A 20,593-nucleotide genomic window follows, 5' to 3' on the forward strand; every position below is an offset into this window, starting at 1 on the left:
ATTATGTGAAATAGTCCGGTTCCCAACTTTTACCCCAAAATGCTTCTTAAAGTTTATACAGTCCTCTTTTTCCAGAATGGCTCTAGTCTAAGAATTCGTTTTATTTTTAAGGTTTAGTTTGTTGTGGCACAGCCAGTCATATATGTTATTTGGATCAATATTTATGTAATATTTTATTTCACTGATATTTTTTCCACAAAATGAATGTGTCGTCTGCATACAGATGCAGTTTACAATATCGTATAATGTTTATGGATATCGTTTGTGTATTACGTAAAGAGGATTGGCCCTAGGGTTGAACCCTGTGGAATCCCACACTCTACAGTGCGTATCAAAAAAAAGGTTTACACCTTGGAAAAGCCCTGGGAATTAAAAAATATACAACATGTGGATAAAATTTTCACATGTTATCTTGGGTTTGGGTCTTATCTATCTAATGAAAGTAAACGTTTTGCCAGAATGTAACACTAATTGAGTGAGCACTCTCCATTTTTGTAAAGCTCACAGAAATCTGTTTGCGCAGAAATGCTCGCTTTCACGCTGTGTCAAGGGGAAAGGGCGAAATCAAACTTACCCTGCGAAACATTTATCATACATTTCCCTTGCACTTTTAGTGAAAAAAAAAGATCTATCAATTGCAAATACTCTCTTTAAAAAACCGAAGAGGCGGCTTTATACTTGGAAGAGCCCGGTGACTTATACAGAAAAAATCAGATTGACTTCTTGGTTGTTAAATCACATTTCAAGAACTCTGTAAAACAGTGCCAGACTTATCCTAGGGCGGATATAGGATCAGACCGTGTACCTGTTGTTATGAAGAAAATTAAAAATAAAACTGAAAATTCTTCAAAGAAAATTTCCTAAACCAACAAGATATGATCTGTGCTCAAAAGTAACAATATTAGGTACAAATATGCAGTTCAGATTAAACAAATAACCGATTTGAATGTCTCATGGAAACAGAGGAGAGCGAGGAGGATAACTCTGAGAATGACGAAATGTGGCAATGCCTAAAGCAGGCAATGACAGAATCTAATGAAAAGAACCTTCCAAAGCAAGAAAGGGGAGCTAAACAACATTGGATGACAAGTGAAATTCTAGAACTAATGAAAAAAAAAGAAGTACAAGGACACAGACAAATACGAGCAACTTGACAAGCAGATTAAGAGAAAGTGTATCGAGGCAAAAGAAAACTGGTTGAATGCAAAATGAGGACCTCAGTATTTATCCTTCTACCAAAAAAGCCTTAAGCAGAAGATAGATCTGACTACAGGTCAAAAAGCCTCATGTGCTAAAAGTCATCCACACAATTATCCTGCGAAGAATATTTAGTAAGATTGAGGGGCAGGTAGGAGAAGAACAAGCTGGCTTCAGAAAGAATATTGGCACCAGGGTAGCCATTTTCAATCTCAAAATACTTGCTGAAAATATATTGAAAGTGCACAAGGAAATATATGCATGTTTTATTGACTATTCAAAGGCTTTTGACACTGTCGATCACGAGAAATTAATCGAGACACTTATGAATATAGGAATTGATGAGGTCGATATAGCAGTCATAGCGAACTTGTATTGGAAAAAATACAAGGATACGTGTTGAGACAGGACTATCAGAATCAGTATATACAGAGAGGTGTTAGACAGGAATGTGTTTTATCTCCATCCCTTTTCAACGCCTACACAGACTTCATCTTCAATATGCCAGGTTTAAAGGTAGGCAGAACAAGAGTAAATAACCTTCGCTATGCAGATGACACAGTCCTTTTGGCTGAATGCAAAGAAGATCTACAGTGTCACTTGTAAGCTATATTAAAGATTAAAGTGAACAATTTGGCCTGAAAAATAAACAACAAGAAGACAAAAACGTTGGTTATCTCAAAGAAAACAGAAATACCGAAAGTAGATATTGTGACAGAGTGAAAGGTGGTGGAACAAGTCAACAGTTTTACATACCTGGATCAGCAAGTAACAGAGGATGGAAAATGTGACCAGAAAATTAGAAGAAGGATCTACCTTACAAAGAACACCTTCCCAAACCTTAGCAAACTTCTCACCAACCGGAATATAAGTAGTAACACACGATTGCGCTTCATCAAATGCTATGTGTGGTTCATCTTCACGTACGGCAGTGAGACATGGACATTAGACTCATGTATGGAAAATTAAATAGAGGCCTTCGAAATGTGGTCCTATCGCAGAATGTGTCGGATATCATGGAAGATGATGTCCTGAAACTAATGGATCTCACACGGAAAGAACTATTGATATCAATAAAATCACACAAACTATCATATAATGGCCATACTAGAGGACATGAATCTTTGTCAAAGAAAACCATGGAGGGAAAAATTGAAGGCAAAATGGAAAGGGGTCGTAAAGGAAAAGCTGGCTTGGAAATATTGGAGAGACGAAAGGCAGAAACATATACGAATGCTGCAAGATAGCACTGGACAAAGACAGACGGAAGACCATGACATCCAACCTCTTTAAAGAGAAGGAACAGCGGTAAGGTATAATTGAAATATTTGATGTAATATTCTCGATACATGTACATATATTTCGGTTGTATAAATAACTCTCAAACCAGTGCAAACGATCTTCTCCACGATTGAAGTATTGGTCTCAATCGTGGTGATCGTGTCAGATCACGGGGTCAGTCGTGGCAATCGTATTGATCATAGAAATTTGTTGGACGGTTCAAAGCTTTTCTACGATAAACACGATGAGTTACCAATCGTGATAATCGCTCAACTAGGATTTGAAGTAGTCGCCGTGCGTTAGGGATCACGTTTCATCGCCATAATCATCATCTCTCTAAGGTGCTGTGGATGGGTTTGAGGGTTTACGAGGTGGATCCAGATGTGGTCAGTCCACTTTTGTCCCTCCACGCACATGGAAAGACGTTGTAGCATTCTCACTGTCCGGCTGTACTGCGGCAATGCCCGGATATATGCTGTGCAATATTATGCCTGTGTTCTGCAGAAGGACTAAAGTTTCACAGAATCTTTTTTAATTGTTGCATTGGCTTTTGATCTAGAGTCCTGAGGGGACAGCTGAATCTGTTGGCAAGTATCCCGAAGCGAAGGCATACTTTACTACTCTCCCCCCATTGGAGATATGATAATTCAACATTTTCTCCTTTCTAGAGAATATGTATTTTGAATTCTATGTAAACGTCTAGTGTCAGTCGATATAGACTCAAGATAGATGTCACAATTGGTATCACCCATTATAAGTTTTCATATTACTGGAATATATCAAGATGATAGTTTGGAGGTCGATACCAGGTATCAAAAATAATTGGGTTTGAAACCCTTGGACGCATGATTAACGAAATAATTTTTAATGAGTTCTCTACTTTATAATCAATTTCTTCATGCACACGACTGAAGGCAAACACAATTATGATGAACGCAAATAGATATTCCGTAACTTTTTAATGAATTTCACATTGTTTAGCTGGTTTAGTCTTGTTCGATTTATTAAGATTATATATAATGTTGAGCCTCCACTCTATCTGTTAAATCTAATTTAACATATTTGGAAGCATGGGATATATTCATTCAAACAAAAACGTGAATACAGTCGAATTTCGCATCAAGGTGGATTTTCATCATGTCATCATAGTTAAAAATATCATAAGTTTGCAGACAGTTTTGAGCAAGTGAAAAATTGTGAACTTGAGAAACGCTTATAAATGACAAAGAAAAAACACAAGTAATTGGTCCCGACTACAATTTATTGCTATGTTAAATCACAAAATATATGTTCATCTACTGAAATGTTTCATCTCAACTTATATATTAAGTTAGGAAGTAGACATTCGCATAATGTACACGATTGAGTAATAAACTGGAATTATTATTGCCGACAATATTAGAAGGATTTTTCCGAAAGTTAAAGTGGAAATCCAAACCAACAATATTTATATTCCGAACAAATAGATAAATCAAACTAGTTCAATATTAGATGAAGAATATAAGACATTTCAAAGTTTTGTTCTTCTTGGTGGGTGTTTCTTGAAACTGTTCGTAAGATACATGTTCCAGTCATGCGTAAAGTTGTGCGTAACTTTACGAACAGCTTTATGAAACACCCCCCCCCCTGGTCAGTATGTGAATATGGAAGCCGATGATGTCACCAACTTACTATTTTCTTTATATTTTGTATGCAACATATATAATATTCTAATAAATTGTTTTATAATGTAAGCAAACGAAGGTTGATTCTTCTCTGAACACATGGAACATATATGTGGATTGCCTGTGTTGTAACCAATTATGATTTGATATCCAAATATGCAATGTAAATGTTGTACTATTCATGCATGTAATTCAATAGAAAGTGACATTGTTTACTGTCTCATTGTTTTTTTTTTCTTCAAAATTGTTTATATCCGATTTCTATGACATTTTCAGCATTACGCTTGTTTGATTTTTTTTCTTTTTATTTCAATCAATTGCTGTTAGGGGAGTCTTCTATTGGGGTAACTTCCATTTTAAGAGGTGATTTGAATACTGTCTGCCAATTGTATAATGAAATTATTGGTAGCTGGCCTGTTGGCATGGTTGGTATAATATTTTCCCATTAATCAAATGTTTGTTAATGATTCTATGTAAACACATCTTCATCTGATCCCTTTCCATCTGATTGACAACGTAAGTATCTGCACGCTTTTAACCGTTTAAATTCCTCTTCTAAATTGACTGTAACATGCCTGCCTCTGGTTGCACTTTCGAGAGTTAAATCACTCAGTCTAAACGATCTAGAATTGTCTTTATTGACTCGTCTAGAAGATCCTGACTTTGGGTCGATTTTGACCAGGATTGGGTTGATATTCTGGTTTGTTAAGCTACTTGTTGGTGGTGATGTTGATAAGCTGAATGGCTTCTGCCATTTAGGGATATTGGGAACACGTTTCCCTTTGTTCGCACGATTGAGAAGGGGACTTCCGTACGGTGAGTTGGGGGCGCTATTGTTGCCCGGTTGGTAGATTTCTCGACTCTCTCGCTGAGGACTGGTATGAGCAGATTTGCTACGATTCATGGGCAGGCAAACTGGATTGTCTTTGTTCTGTTGGGTTCGTGACAAGGGCGATAGACCACGAGATCCATTCTTCCACATAGACGGTTCAAGATCCAGAGATGTCTTTTGTCCTCTTTTGCTTTCATCTTTTCTCGATAACCTTTCTTTGATACCTCCTTCGTGCTTCATACTCTGTCTTGCTCTTCGTCGTACACTTGGTGAAGTATTACATATCATATAAGAATCAGAACGAACTGAAATATTATCGTCACAGGCCTCAACCTCTAATTGTTCACTTTTTGCTTTAGAACGGTTCCATTTCTTCGGTTCCAACGTGACGAGTGTACCAACATTGCTTAGTGATGTCCAGCTCTTCGTGTTATCATCATCAGATGTACCCGTCCCATTATCATCATCCCAGCAGCTTGGTCGAGTTTTCCTATGACTACGGTCGTTTTCTGAGCATTTAAGAAGCTGGATAACGGGCAGAGTAAGTTTATTTTCGGCGAAGTCACTGTCCTCTTCCATCCGATGTAAGTCGTTGAGACTTTTCTGAAACTCATTTGAGCATGGTGCTAGTGTGTTGATACCACTGAATGACACCCGAGCACGAGGGGGCAAGCTTGATGATCGTGATGAATCCCCAGTCATGGTATCATCATGAGAAAACATACGATGATGTCTGGTGACAGTAGTTATTGGCAATGGACTAGAGGGTCTCATTGTCGATTTGTTATTTCAAATGACAGCTAGCTAGGTGAAGATCTCTTTCACTGTACGGTTGTTTTGATTCCCGATCAGATTATTGTTTCTGTTTCCTTATCCTAAACCATTAGAACATGTAGAACTTGAGGTGATTGGTTTCCTGGAATTAGAAAAAAAACGAAAAAAACAGATAGTAATAAAGATGGCTTTCTTATTATCGAATGCATTGCAAAAACTTAACTACTGTCATTAAAACAAAATGAAAAATTGGAGACTTGTAAACAGATATTTGAAACACGGTGATGCTTGTCATTACCGTAAAAAGTATGGTAATGGTTTATTTTTTTTAAACTCAGCAGCAGTCAAAGGCTGAATTGCAGAATTTTTACACATAATAATATAAACATGATACTGTAATAAGTTTAATAATTACACAATGCTTAACAAATCAAAATAGTTACACGATCCCTATAAACAAACTTGCCTAGATGAATGAGTCCATAATATATCATGCATTATTTGAAGAAGAAAAGTATAGACACATAAAAAAGACAATTCACGCCATGTCCATCAACTTAAACTAACTACGAAACGGACATTAGAGCAAGAACAGTTTGATTTAGCAGAAGTAAAAATGGAGGGGGGTACAGATAAAACATGAAAATAAGGTATGGAAAAGAGAGAGGGCAAACGAGGGAAGGAAAGTTGAGTTGAAAGTTGGGAATATAGGAAGTAATCTCGAGAAGGTAGAAATAGGGAGTTTTAGGACGTTCTACAGTTAAAATGAAGTCTATGTCATTTTCACCAAATTTTGCACAAATTTACTTTGGTATCTATGCATTGTGAAAATGCAAAAAATAATATAGGTTCATGTGCTTATTTTTTTTTCTACGGGTCTTCGAAGTAGCCGTATTTGAATCATATGCAATCTTGCGCAGTCAGGAGAATCATGCGTCTCTTATAGACCTCACGAATTCACCAAATGAGTTTAAATCATTTTTACTCAGTGGATACCTCATCAAACTTCATCAAAATTTCAAGATATATAACAAAGTGTATACCAAAGTCGGGACCAAAGTAAGAAAGTCTTTTAATTGGTAAAATTATGTCTATTTGCAGTCAGCAGCGCCCTCATTTGGCAAGAATGTTCCAGAAACTCGGAAAAAAACAAATCTTCAAAGACGTGTGTGTATCTACTCAAAAATTATCAAAGTATGTTGTAAGCTGCACTTTTTTTAAATTCCAAATCATTTTCATCAAATTCGGCTAAATTGTAGAGGAGTGCATATCAAAGGTGTAGGGAAGTTAAAAATATGGGGTCCATGTTCTCGTTTTTTTTTAACTATGAGTGTCCAAGTGATTAAAGTTGGCATGAAGATCGCCTAAAATGCGCCGAAAACGTGCGAAAGTCTAATAATACCGTCTAAAATTCGAATGGTTCCGTAGTTTTGCTCCTAAACATTCAAAATCCATGTCATTTTTATCATACTCTTCAGATTTGTAAATAAATATATTCCAAATTCATCAAAATATTAAAAATATGGGTTCCATGTGCTCGTTTTTAAACTATCAGTGTCCAAAATGTTGCAAGTGGGCTTGAAAATCGCCTAAAATGCGCCAAAACAGGCATGCAAAATTCTCACGATACCCTCTAAAATGCAAATGGTTCAATATTTTGCTACCAAACATTCGAAATCTATGTCATTTTCATCATATTCTCCAGATCTGTAGAGGAATAAATTCTGAGGAAGTCAAGACATTCAAACTATGGGGTCCATGTGCTCGTTTTCAAATTATCGACCTGTGCAAATAACTTTAAAATGTTTATGTGTGCTTTTTTCTTCCAAGCAGGTGCTTTCTATCGTTCGTTATGTTATGTGGCTTCGGCAAATTTGTAGGGGTTTGAAATGCTAGAGACCCCTCTCAAAATTATTAAGATGTTTAGCTACTATTCAAACTTTTCAACATATTGATTTTGATCTAATTCCCAGGAATAAAAATGTAAATTTATATTTAGTTATCCTTTCCTGTTTTGTTGCTTGCTGTTATCTTCTAAGAATTGGGGAAAATGTAATATTGCCTCGCATCATTATCTACTGCATAATCTATGAAAAAGATCTAAAGCTTGAATCCGATAACTGGGGAAATAATATAGGCTCTAGCTATCTGTAAAGCGCTCAGAGACGTCCGATTGAGCACTGTACAAAACCGGAACAATATTTATTTCTATCAACACAAGAATCCACAATACCATTTGCCTTAAAATCCTTGGCCATGATGTAATATCAAAGGGGTATAGACATATTACATAATCGTATCTATCCATTCACTTTCTTTTAAAATGTGAATCAATAAACATAATCGATTAAAGTTTATCTTGCCATGCTTGTTAGAAGGCCATTCAGTTTTGCCTTGCAGGATAAAACAAAGATAGATATATATCTCAAACGCAAATTTAGTGTACCGAATATTTTGATCTGATTTCGTCTTCTATATTGTAAGTTTTATTTCCCTTTCAAGATGAGGAGGATAACTTGTCGACCCCTGGACTTTCCTGCTTTGTCCATAATTGCATCAAGTTTTTAATGTTTATGCTGACGCAAATATTGGTTGAATTTTGGTTGCTTCGCATGCTAAAACTTTTTTATGAAAACTCGTAACAAAAGGTTTTGCGACCAATTGCAAAATTGAAACAACAATCCTTGTTTAAAAGGGCCTACCTGCCAGGCCTCTTGAACAAAATTTGCTTGCAACTATAATACTATCATTAAGAATGGTTTTTAAAAAGAAAAATATCAATTTTAGTTTGAGAAAAAAATATTTTGGTCATGACCAGGTCTTTCACATATCGCATTATCATTTATTCACATTAAAATGACAATCGGTGGCTACTAAAGTAATGACCATTTCTGGTAACCAGTGTTGTTATACCATATTTCTTAGAACATGTAGAACGCAATATCAAAAGTTGTTGTTGTTATTTTGAATAGGTAAAACTAGTGAGTTTTGACTATTGTTACCTTGTAAATTTGCTTTCCTTTTTTTTCAAAACGGAATAATTTCTTTGTTGAATCTATATATCAGTTAGAAAAATAAAGGAAAGAGAGGAAAGAAAAGTTCCTAGGAAATCGTGCAAGACCACCTCTCCTGCCCTGTACAGCACGTTATCCTGACAAGCCCGCTCTCGGTGCATTTCTAGTTCGTCTCAGTAGTACAAAAAAAAATGCATTACCTGTCTCTCAAATATGAAGACATTTATATCGACGCAGTGTATATCCAACAAGTTGAATTTGTATCACATAATTTTTTTTACTTTTTTTTAGGCCCCAACAAATTTCCTGATTATTTTGTGAAAATTTCATATCTCCCTTAAAACATAATAGAAAACGATCGTCAGATACGAGATATTGCAGATCCATGACTTTTGCTTTGGAATATAGGCCTGTTTATTATAATAGCAATCATGCACAACGCGATGCAAACACAATACAAATTTAAGTAACTTACATCAAAACTTGCATTTATTCTTCGGCTTATGTATCTTGCATGACGATTGTCACATACTAAATATCACTATGAAAGTGAAATCATTCCATCCTATCCAAGTGTGTCAAGCGTACAAAACAAACGAAAGTTTCTTGAGGACTTCTTTTCTTGGTTGCGACTGGTACAAATCGTAAACGGCTGAGTGAACGCAGAAACGCGGCGCCTCTATAAAGGTTTTATAGCAATCGATATGAAACACACCAAAGCACAGGGTCGAGGACATCATGTCGGTACACACTCATATGCGGTACCGAATCGAAGAAAGTGGTTTTTGTAGTCCATTGTTCTTCGATCTTTATTTGCCCCTCGAATGACGTATAGACGGAATGAACGTCAATATCAGACTATTGCATCATCCAAAAAAAAGATGATTGTAAACACTTTGAATCACTTTATTCTCTGTTTATATACAACCCTGTACCACATAGATGCACGCATCCTTTTGAGTTTTCGCAAGTGGCCATGCTTTCATGGTTCCACCCAAAATCTGGAATAGGCCAGTTCGTAGTTACTTCATGGTCAATTTTGGTCAAATCACCTTTCATTTCTGGTAGATTTCAAAGTAAGATATTACGTAAGCTTGCATTGCATAGCGGGATGAAGAAATTGAATAGATCCCTGCAAGAATAGCACACCAATGAACACTTTATGAAAGTATTTGTAGCATTCCTACTTTGAATGCATATCATAGCATGTTGCACATTGTACTTGGAAAACTGTGAAATACCAGTCGTTGGTGTACGCATTGGGTTTTTTTGTGGATGTAAATGAAAACTACAATTCAAAAGAATATATGAATAATCAAGACATCAAAGTTGGTGCTTATCTCATTAGATTTTAAACCACCATGTCACTATAATACAAATATGACCTTCCTCTGATCATGCGAAAAATCTGTTAATCATGTGCAGAAAGGAACTACGAGCTGGTTTATAGCCTCACATACTTAGTAAGAAAGACAACGCTTTCGACTCGGTTAAAACTGGAAAATTACCTTTTTAAGAGAGGTTTCAATGAACACATTCAATTGTCATGAATGTTAGAGATATAGTAGGGGTATTCTATTATCTTTAGCTATATGACTTAATTCTTAATGTATTTCTTATTTTGTTATTTGGTTTGTTTCTTGTTTTACTTGCTATTATAATGCGCAGTTGAGTACATCCTTACACAGATTGCGCAATGTGAACAATTATCATCATTATCGTTACCATTATTGTTATTAATATTATCATCATTATTATCATCATCGTTAATAGATATTATTGTCATCATCATCATTAAGTTCCATCTCAGTGGTTTAAAGGTATTGTTTAACTTTGTGAGCAGCCGATTTAAAAAAATTCTCAGACCAAGATGAAACATGAGTACAAGTGCATGTATTAGAACTAATAAACCCTGAAAAGAACCATTGTTGAGAATGAAAAGCTAAATCTACGAGGCAAACCCTGATTTTGTAAATAGGTGTCTTATAGACGCCTAAATAGTACACACAAGTGTATGCGCTGAAATTAAGATGGTGTTTCCGGTCACTTTATATTTCAATTTTGAAGCACTAAATAATTATTTTCGAACGCAATTTTTTCTGGGCTTCATTTTTGTAACATATCACAGACACAGGTGACAAGGGTGACCTTCTAGCTCATATTTTTTTAAAGTCAAATCAATGTTAACCAATCACTTTAAATGACTACACCGTACTAGTAAATATTGGTGCCACTCTAACTTAATAAAAATGCATTAATAATAATTTGTCATTGATCTTTCGCTCTGGACCCGATTGACCATTAATCATGTTAATCATTATTCGTTGTAAGTTTTGATGAAAACCAAGTTGTCAAAAATACATATTTGTTAATATAGTGTAGGACTGTTATTTTGACATTTGGTTTTCTTTAAAATCTTAGTTATTTACAGCTAGTTTGGTATTTAGTTCAGCTTTGTTTACATTCTTGATACTTCTGTTGTCATCCATTTCCATTTCACTTTCAGCCTGCTTCTCTTGTCATTCTTTTCCTATTCAGATGTGTTCATTACATTCCCACATTCTTTTGTTAATTATTTCTTTTTCATTCATTTTATTTCGAAACGGGCACGTACATCAGCCAAAGGCTGTTCTTCAGAACGTCCGTGTACAATAAAAACAGATTGCATGCATATACAATTAAGAAATGGAAAATAATACAAAAAATCAATATACAGGTAAAACATCTATATTTCAGAAAAGAGAAAGTATTCATAAAAGACCCCCCCAAAAAAAAAAAAACAAGACACACACCAAAAAAAAGTGGGGGTGGGGGTACGCCACCCTGTATGTCCAATATTTTGTCAAAACCAATTATTTTTTTTTACATTAGTAGATAATCTTTTCCAGCTTTATATTCCCTATAATTATACTGAAGACTTATTTTCAATATAGTTGGTTTTCACTTCTGGTAACTTTCTTTTTAATGATGAAGATCTTAACATGTAGTTAATATCACTTGAACTGAATTGGTTACAAGTACTCTCTGGCAGCATACTATGCGTTATTTTATAAATTGCTTGTAGTGTACCTATATATCTCCTTTCTACCAGTCTTTAATTTCTAATTCATTACATATAGGATCAAATCGATACATCAAGTGAGTCCACATCTAAACACAACGAAGATTTCTATTCTGAACCTTTTGAATAATATAACTAAGAACTTTCCCTAGGTTAATTCCCCCAAATTCCATCACAGTCATCAAATTTGCTCTGTATCAAACTCCAATAAAATAGAAATGCTGTTTGTTTTGTTATGAATGGCCGGATTCTTTTGAGTAGGTACAGATATTTAGCAACGTCTTGTTTCAGTTTTTCTATTTGTTTAAACATTCCAATAATGTAATCATCCCAACATGTTATTCATCTCCATCCATTATCTCTAATTGGATATTTTTTATGAATTAGATTGTAATATTTTAGTTCTATACTTCTTTTCTCTTTAATTTTATTGGTTGATTTTACTTTATTTGAATGCATGTATATGTAAATCATTATGTGATCCCAAGTTGAACTGAGGTAATCAACCCTTCCAATAAAAACGGTGCACTACCAGACTTCATTGAGTTTTCCATCTGGTTGTGTTCCTGAGTTACATGTAGTTCTTCTCTCCGTGTGCTGATTGATGCGTGATTGAGCTTGTGTTATCTCCCTTCTTCTCTCTTGAATATTAAATCCCATAGACTGTACTCTATTTTTCAAACCCCACAGTAGTATGACCTTTTTTTGACGAATAATACAAACATTTATGTCTGATAAGGATGCAGATTTTAATAGCTTAGCAGTTAACAGATCAAAAATATTTTTTAAAAAAAATATATATAATCATATATATACAGTGCGTATCAAAAAAAAGTTTACACTTAGAAAAAATCCTGTAAAATTAAATATTTGTAATATCCTGACGATTTTTCCACATTTTAGCATTGGTACACATCCATTTAAGCAAATGACGATATAACTGTCGAAAAATATTTCCGCTTGAGTGAGCACCACTTACTTTTGAAAAGTTAGTGAAAAATGATTTGCGCAGAACTATGAAATAGTTATGCGAATAAAAGTAGAACTTAATCATGAAGAACACGTCGAATTTAACTAGTAAAATTGATTTGAAGATATCTTTTACCTTTTTAAACTTGTTTCCTTGCCCAAAACACTTCGAAGAGTGCATTGCGCCCCACCCACTCCCCCACACACTGAGGCCTTCGTGAAGATATTTGCTTTACACTGAGCTGTGATTTACATGAAATGGCTTAGGCTTGATTTTCATTTTGTTAATCATTGTCAAGCTTGGGAAAAGTGTGGAGAAACAAGTATTTAATGAAAAATTAAATGCAAACCCACTTTAAGTGATAAAAACTTAGTGAAAAATGCTAAAGATGTCTGATATAAACTTTTGTTCGGATTCACAGTGGCGGATCCAGAGGGGGGCGCCCCGGGCGCGCGCCCCCCCTATTTTCGCCGGATTTTTTTTTTTTTTTGATGGTTATATTTACTGGATTGGTACAATGTAGTCAATTTCAAGGGCTAGATCTAGTCAAAACTATATTTTAACTTACGCTCATGGCCTTTGTGTTCGCACAAATGCACCTCTGTCATACTGTATTGCAATATGTAAATTCCGGAATTCCAGGGCGCGCAAGTCGATTGGTTGGAAAGTTGCACCACTTGTAATCGGGAGTTGCAGTGCAGTGACCAGTGTTAAGATGTTGGATTGGATATCATTTTTTCCCGAAATTTTGTGTTTTTTGTAACATGCGTTTGTCCGTCTTTATGGCAAATACATGTAAATTGTAAGTAACAGATCGCGAGAGAAAGTGTCAACGATGCGAATGATAATGTCTATCCCCGAGATTATTCTTCACTCAAAGATGAAGCCCTATATCGGGCGCCACGTGCGCAGCATTATCATTCTCCCTTGGTCATGTACGTTTTCACTGAAATGTATAGGTCAGACATATTTGTATTTAATAACTTTTACACTTTCTGGTAGATTCAGAGGCATATTATCCAGGGCGCCCCAACTAAGTTTCGCCGAAGCAATCATTCCAACGAATTATCAAGGAGCAAAATTGTATATTCTCAATCACCAGTCGACCCCACTCCGCGTTTGCTGTGTATATAGGCAGTTATATGTCAGCGTGAGGAGCGAAGATTTTATGTGACGGGGGGGGGGGGGGGTGGGGGTTGGGGGTGGAGAATAAAAATACTTTCGTGCTGGGGAAAAACGTCCCGAGGACACATTGTGTATTGTTAAAAAGTAGAAATTGTGACATTAACCCCCCCCCCTTACCCCATTTTTAATGTTTGATAATCTATAGGTTTGCTGATTACAATATATCTTTAAAAAAAAATTGCCAGCAAAATCGAAAACGTAAACAATAAAAATGATGAGAATCCCCTTAAGAAGCATTATATTACTTTGAGGTTGTGCAGAATGACTGGATTATTGAAGATGATTTGAAAATAATACGAGGGAAAAGGTTGATTACCAGAAGATGATGTCTGTTGCCATACGACTAAACAATTCTCGTTTGAAACACACAATGTAAATACACAAATGACAATAAACAGAATGGATTATTCGGAACTTATCGATTACAAGTCTCAGTTTCGTATCATTTAAATTTGACGTTTCAATCACACGATGCAAGCAAGTGAAGAGCCTTTGCCAAATGTATGTTTTGAATGACCGCTTATACGGTGTGTGACTGGAAACCAGCTCCTAAATGAGTCAGTATGTGTCTTTTATTCATGAAGTTACAGTGATTTAAGTGTGCATTTTTCTTCTAAAGGTGCTCTCAAAATACGACTTTTGGACATGATTTTTTTTTAAAGTCCTTGCCGTGGGAGGGGGGTATCCCCCTCCCACACCCTCCCCCCGCTCGGTCGCTTCGCTCCCTCGCCGCTGGCGCCCCCCCTATTTCAAAATCCTGGATCCGCCCCTGATTCAGTTATGTCCTCAGATCCAGCTGGCACAAAAAGGGTAAAGGTTGTGCTTACTACATGTTGAAATTTCAATTTGGGCGGCAAAATTGTTACCAAATGTTTGAATGTATCCGTTTTATTTCAATTGGCTAAAAGTGCTAGGGAAATTTATGAGAATTATTTCGCCGGGTAAGTTTGATTTCGCCTTTTCCCCTTGACACAGCATGAAAACAAGCATTTCTGCGCAAACAGATTTCTGCGAGCTTTACAAAAATGGACAGTGCTCACTCAAGTGTAACATTCTGTCAAAACTTTTACTTTCATTGGATAGATGAGACCCCAACCCAAGATTATACTGTGAAAAAATTATCCACATGTAGTATATTTTTTTAATTACCAGGGCTTTTTCAAAGTGTAAACTTTTTTTTGATACGCACTGTATATATATGAGATTTACTGCGCAGTTGGTATCTACTTACTTTGAGTAATTTGCTCTAGATAGTTGTATCACCCAACATGTCCACGTCACAAAACACAGTCATGATAGTTAGATCGCCTTAGTCTGACTTATGAATGAGAACGGTCAGGAATATACCACAACTTTTTCAGGTTGTTTGCAGCTACGCCTTTTTTTCAAGTGACCAGTAGGCAAGAATGATCATTGTCTACAAGCGCAATGTGTACATTCTAACTTAGCATATATTTGCTGAAAGAAAGATTAAGTGTCACAACCTGACACAAATGGGCATGGACAGACTATACGTTAGTCTTGTTTCAGACAAGAGACCATGGATAGAATTGCATCGCTAACGCGGGTCTTGATGATTCTATTTGGTATATACATATATACATGTATATATATATATATATATATATATATATATATATATATATATATATATATATATATACATGATTTTCCAACACTCACTGGCGGATCCAGGGGCACAAATGCCGTTGAAACAGAAGTGTGCCCCCCCCCCCCTATTTTTACAGTGAAGACTTTTTTTGGGGAGGGGGCTTGTCAATTTGTTCCTCGATAAAAAATGTGCCCCCAACTTTTGGAAAATCCTTGATCCGCCCCTGCCTACACTCATGTCAGTTCGCAAAGCCCAGACGGCGTACAATTGTTGATTCATTCTCGGATAGGCGTCACGCGCGTAAAACATTCCCCCATAGACTTGTGTGTTAAAATGGCACTATTGAAAAATTCATAAAAAAATAAACGTAAAATTAGAGGAACGAATGTTTACTACCATTGGATAGGATATATATCTGACATTCCATATCTGACCAGAGGAGGGTATCGTACCCAGTTCATCTTAAAAATAAATCGCCATTTATGAAGATAATTATGGTGGGATCAAATTTATGAACTGAAACAGTGATTTTAGCCCTAATTCTTCCGCCAGTCAAAAATAGTTCCAAAGTCATTTTATATCTTCCCAATTTTTGGCAAAGGAAGTTCAGTATAGTTACCATTTCTAGAATCAGTGTTAGATTTTCAATTGTATTCGTACACTTTAGTCAATCAGCAATATCAAATTGAAAAAAAAATCGAATGGGTTGGGTCGAACAAATTTCTTTAGCCGCGTCCTGTTGTAATTAGGCTTGTGGAACCCAGATGCGTCCGATTTGTAGTGTAGTATAGATATCAACACTGTATCACATGCCTATCAGGGCTTAAATCATGTACATAAGCGTATTTTTTCTGAGCAGTCGTACAACTATCATTATTAAGTAATGGTTAATTACTTAACGACTGAACATCAAGCTACGCCAACGTTGCAGTAGGAGAGCCATGAAAGTATTCTATAACATGTTTAATGAGTAAACAAACAAGCAGTCTTTTCACAGAAAGGTCCAGACTATTGTCTATTAATCAACGATTGAACTCATTCGCTGATGACGTACACGGGATAATTAACATGTATTATGAATGGCTTCTCAGAATTGACGATTGCAGGAGATAGATGCCTTCAAACTTTTATGTTTCTGTCGTGGTATTAAACACTTAAAATCAAGGTTTTCAAACAAATTGAGGTATAAAAACGTATTACAGTATTATGAGGAAATTAGTCTGTACCTTTCTCAAAATACTACACGCTAGGTTTTTCTCTGAAAGAATAAATAGCGATCACTTCCAAAAAAACAAAAGAAAGAGACAACTCGAAACCAAAGCTAACAAAATGTTGGTTTAAAACCAGCAAATAAACAATTTGTAGTAAAGTGTTTCGCAGAAAATTGAGAATAGTCCCTTTCCAGTAGCCACAACTAGGACTACACATGGAGGAGGCAAAGAAAGAGACACTAACTCTCATCAAAAGACTGCTAAAGAGTTCAGAATTTCATATAATAAAATACAAAAGAATAAGTGAAGATATGACATCATCAGCCCACCTAATAAACATTCATGAAGACATGCCTAGAACTGTTTCACTGGATTAATGCAAATCTTTAAAATTCAATAACTTTGTTACCTGTTATCCGATTTTGATCAGATTTTCAACATTTGCCTTGTGAATTTTTACTATAATTTTTGATATATAAATATCTCCAGCCTGGACAATCCCTTTTAGGGTTTTTCATAGCCATCATACTCTAAATAATTACTATATCGAATGAAGCATTTTAAACATTACTTCCCTACAGGGAACTTTTCTTATTTCACTTTCAAGATCTTACTTTATCATTTCTAAAGTATTGCTACCGGTATTTCAAAAATAATAAGAAGAAACATATATAAAGCGCTTAATGCGCATTGTTTCTTAGTGCTAGATCATAGACAAAATAGGTACAAGTACATGTCAGCAAAATACAAAAAAATAACAAATATACATTTAGGCGACCTCACACTCACTAGGCCGGGATGCAGTGTGATGACTACTAGTATCTGTATTATGACTAAAAGGAAAAAGATTAAAATTAAAACGGGGAAAATGAATAATAGGGAGACAGAAATAGAAAATGAATATTTTTAGAAGGACGTCATTTTCAGGTCATCAAACCGCCCTGGGTGCCTCCCCTTTTTGTCATATTAATATATTCCCCTTAAACTAAGTTTCTTCATTTATCTTTTTATATTTACATTGGGTGAATTTAATCATTTTCTCCTTTCACAGATTACTACTGCTGCTTAAATAATTTCTTTTAAAATAACATACATTAAACCTGACAAATGAATCAATATATTTAAGTTATGTTGCATGCTTGCTTGAACATGTGATTTCATTTTTTAACACATCCGTCGCATCTGGTCACTGACAAAATGCGACTGGCTACAACTATGTTTATTTTCCTGCTATTTGCCTTCCAAATATCAGATAAGAGATATGGTAAGCTTACTACTCGTGTTTATAATCTATGTTTATCATGTTTATTAGAATTATCTACAATATCATGACGATAATAAAAGTCATAGACAATGACAGTTTGTGAGTTGTACCAAAAACAAAGTAATTTACTGCATAACGAGTTATTTCTGAATGTCGAAATATTTTTAGAGTGCTTTGTGTTATTCATTTTTTTTTAAATCTTCTCATTTGCCTTCATTTCAGAACGAAATGAGGAGATCAATCATTAGACAAACCGTCGCACACACCACGAACCGTCCTCTCTGTTACGATGCCCACTGTGGCGTAAATAATTCACTTCAAGAAAATGTTAAGATACGGGATGGAACTTTGGAACCTGAACTGTCGAAAAAAGACACGGGTAAATGATTTGCTCTCCTTATAGGTGCACTTATTGCTGGTTTTAAAAACCTGTTTTTTTAAATGCGTTCTCTGCAAAACTAACTTTCGCATCGAAGTGCGCAGAGAGGACGATTCGTGGTGCGTGCGACGAAACCATGATTTAACAAGAAGGCTAATATGACATTTTCTTGGAAATACCTTTAAGCAAAGCAAACTATATTCGATGCTCATTAGACATGTAAGAACCGTTGATTTGTCTTTGACTCACTTCATCAATTAGTTTAATATCTATAGTTACGTCATCATTTATGAAAGTGAAATGTTAAATATTTCTAATGAAATCATAATTAGCGCACATAATTAACTTTCAGTGGTTATTTCATGACTTTCAATTATACTAAGTCTGCCATAATTGGAAATAGCGAGCATAAAAAACTTAATCATGTTAATTTTGATTGGTTGTTGAGCCATGCCCCATGGTAATGGCAACGTTACCATAATAAACTTTTCATAAAAAAGTTCGGAAATCTGAGTTTGGCCATTAATTTCTCCAAACTTCCAATCTTAAACAATGCATATTTGATATCATTCAAAAGATATTTTAATTCTCTCTAAAATGATACCCTTCATGATATGATTATAAATTACATGGAGGTGCAGTGCCTTAAAATGTGGGGCAATGTCAAAATTAAAAAGTTATTGAAAAAACACTGTTCTTTTTTCCGTGGTGATGAGTTATTTTCTCAGCGGTTTCTTTTGTTTTCATGCACCTTAACATCGACATTAAAGTGATTGGCTAACATTGATTTGACTTTTGAAAAATCTGAGCTAGAAGGTCACACTTGTCACCTGTGTGTGTGATATGATTCCAAAATGTAGCCCAGAAAAAAATTATTTAGATTATTTAGTGCTTCCAAAAAGTGAAATATAAAGTGACCGGAAACACTATCTTGATTTCATCCCATACGCTTGTGTTGAATTTAAGCGTCTTTATGACGCCTTATTAGAAAATTGGGTTTTGCCTTGTATTTTTTACTTTTCATTCTCAATAATGGTTGTTTGCCGTTTTTTTTTTAGTTCTAATACATGTACTTGTACACATGTTTCATCTTGAATTGAGATTTTTTTTTAATCGGCTGCTCACAAAGTTAAATAATACCTTTAACATGGAATCAAACACACCTATGCACAAGCAAACATATAGCAAACAAATAATTTCATACCAGCTATTACAGATAATAGCTCTATGTTCATACCACGACTCACACCAAGTTATCTCACAGATCTCCATGTTAATATTGATGTTAAGAAGCATGAAAACAAAAGAAACCGCTGAGAAACTTACTCGTCACCACGGAATTAGAGAATTATTTTTTCATTGGGGGTGCTGTGTGTATTTTTCTGCATAGGCAGCACCTCCTGGAACTTTGGAAGGTGTGACAAAATGGAGAAATGTAACAAAACTGACCTACATTTTTTCGATTCAGTTCAGTTCAATTTATTTATTTTCTCAGCATTAAGAAAAATGATATATATATATACAATATGTACAGGAATGACAAATAGTATCAGAGAAAATTGGAAACTACAAAAAAGTTTATAAAAACTTGTGAGTAGTAGTTCCCGATACATTGAATGACATTAATATTTATACATAAACCTTTTGTTTCTTTTTGATCGTCTATTTCTCTGGACTAAAATGACCTTCCTTTACGGAGTGACCCCCCCCCCCCACCTTTGTGTTTTGCTTGTCAAATTTATATTAGTACCCTCAATTAAAAAAAAAGTACTCCCAGGGCCCCGGTCCGGTCCTCTCTGTTACTTATACGGGGTTTGGAATCGCAAGGGGCACGTGACTCGACCGTCACTTTCAGGGATACAATAAAGGCAACATATACAATCAACACAAAATATAACCTAATTATTACAAAAATATTATTAATTACTGCACCTTCAGATGTAATGCATTAAAGTCGTTTTTAATCCTTGAATAATTATCACTAAAAATTTGCATTTTTTTGTCATTGGGCCTGTAGGACATTGCTTTTTTTGGTAAAAAGAATATACTGATTGGATTGTTTCTGGATTGTATGCGTTGTGGATAGACCAGAGTAACAGACCTTCTCGCTGAATGGTCAAACATTTCATAAAACTTTCTATCGTGGTAA

At 35.3% G+C, this 20,593-nt stretch overlaps 1 protein-coding gene across 2 annotated transcripts; it reads right to left on the reverse strand.

Moving 5' to 3' along the window:
* Window positions 1-3,464: 3,464 nt before the first annotated feature.
* Window positions 3,465-15,306, reverse strand: LOC121424359. Of its 2 annotated transcripts, none has more exons than XM_041620018.1 (2): window positions 15,210-15,306; window positions 3,465-5,890 (listed from the first exon to the last, which is right to left on the reverse strand). In XM_041620018.1, exon 2 carries the CDS (start codon window positions 5,746-5,748, stop codon window positions 4,612-4,614), a length of 1,137 nt encoding a protein of 378 aa, XP_041475952.1. In that variant the 5' UTR covers window positions 5,749-5,890; window positions 15,210-15,306; the 3' UTR covers window positions 3,465-4,611. The 2 variants fall into 2 exon arrangements, with proteins under 2 accessions (XP_041475952.1, XP_041475951.1); XM_041620017.1 differs by lacking the exon at window positions 15,210-15,306 and adding an exon at window positions 9,238-9,435.
* Window positions 15,307-20,593: the final 5,287 nt, after the last annotated feature.

This window comes from Lytechinus variegatus, chromosome 11, assembly GCF_018143015.1.
Source record: "Lytechinus variegatus isolate NC3 chromosome 11, Lvar_3.0, whole genome shotgun sequence".
Classification (NCBI taxonomy): Eukaryota; Metazoa; Echinodermata; class Echinoidea; order Temnopleuroida; family Toxopneustidae; genus Lytechinus; species Lytechinus variegatus.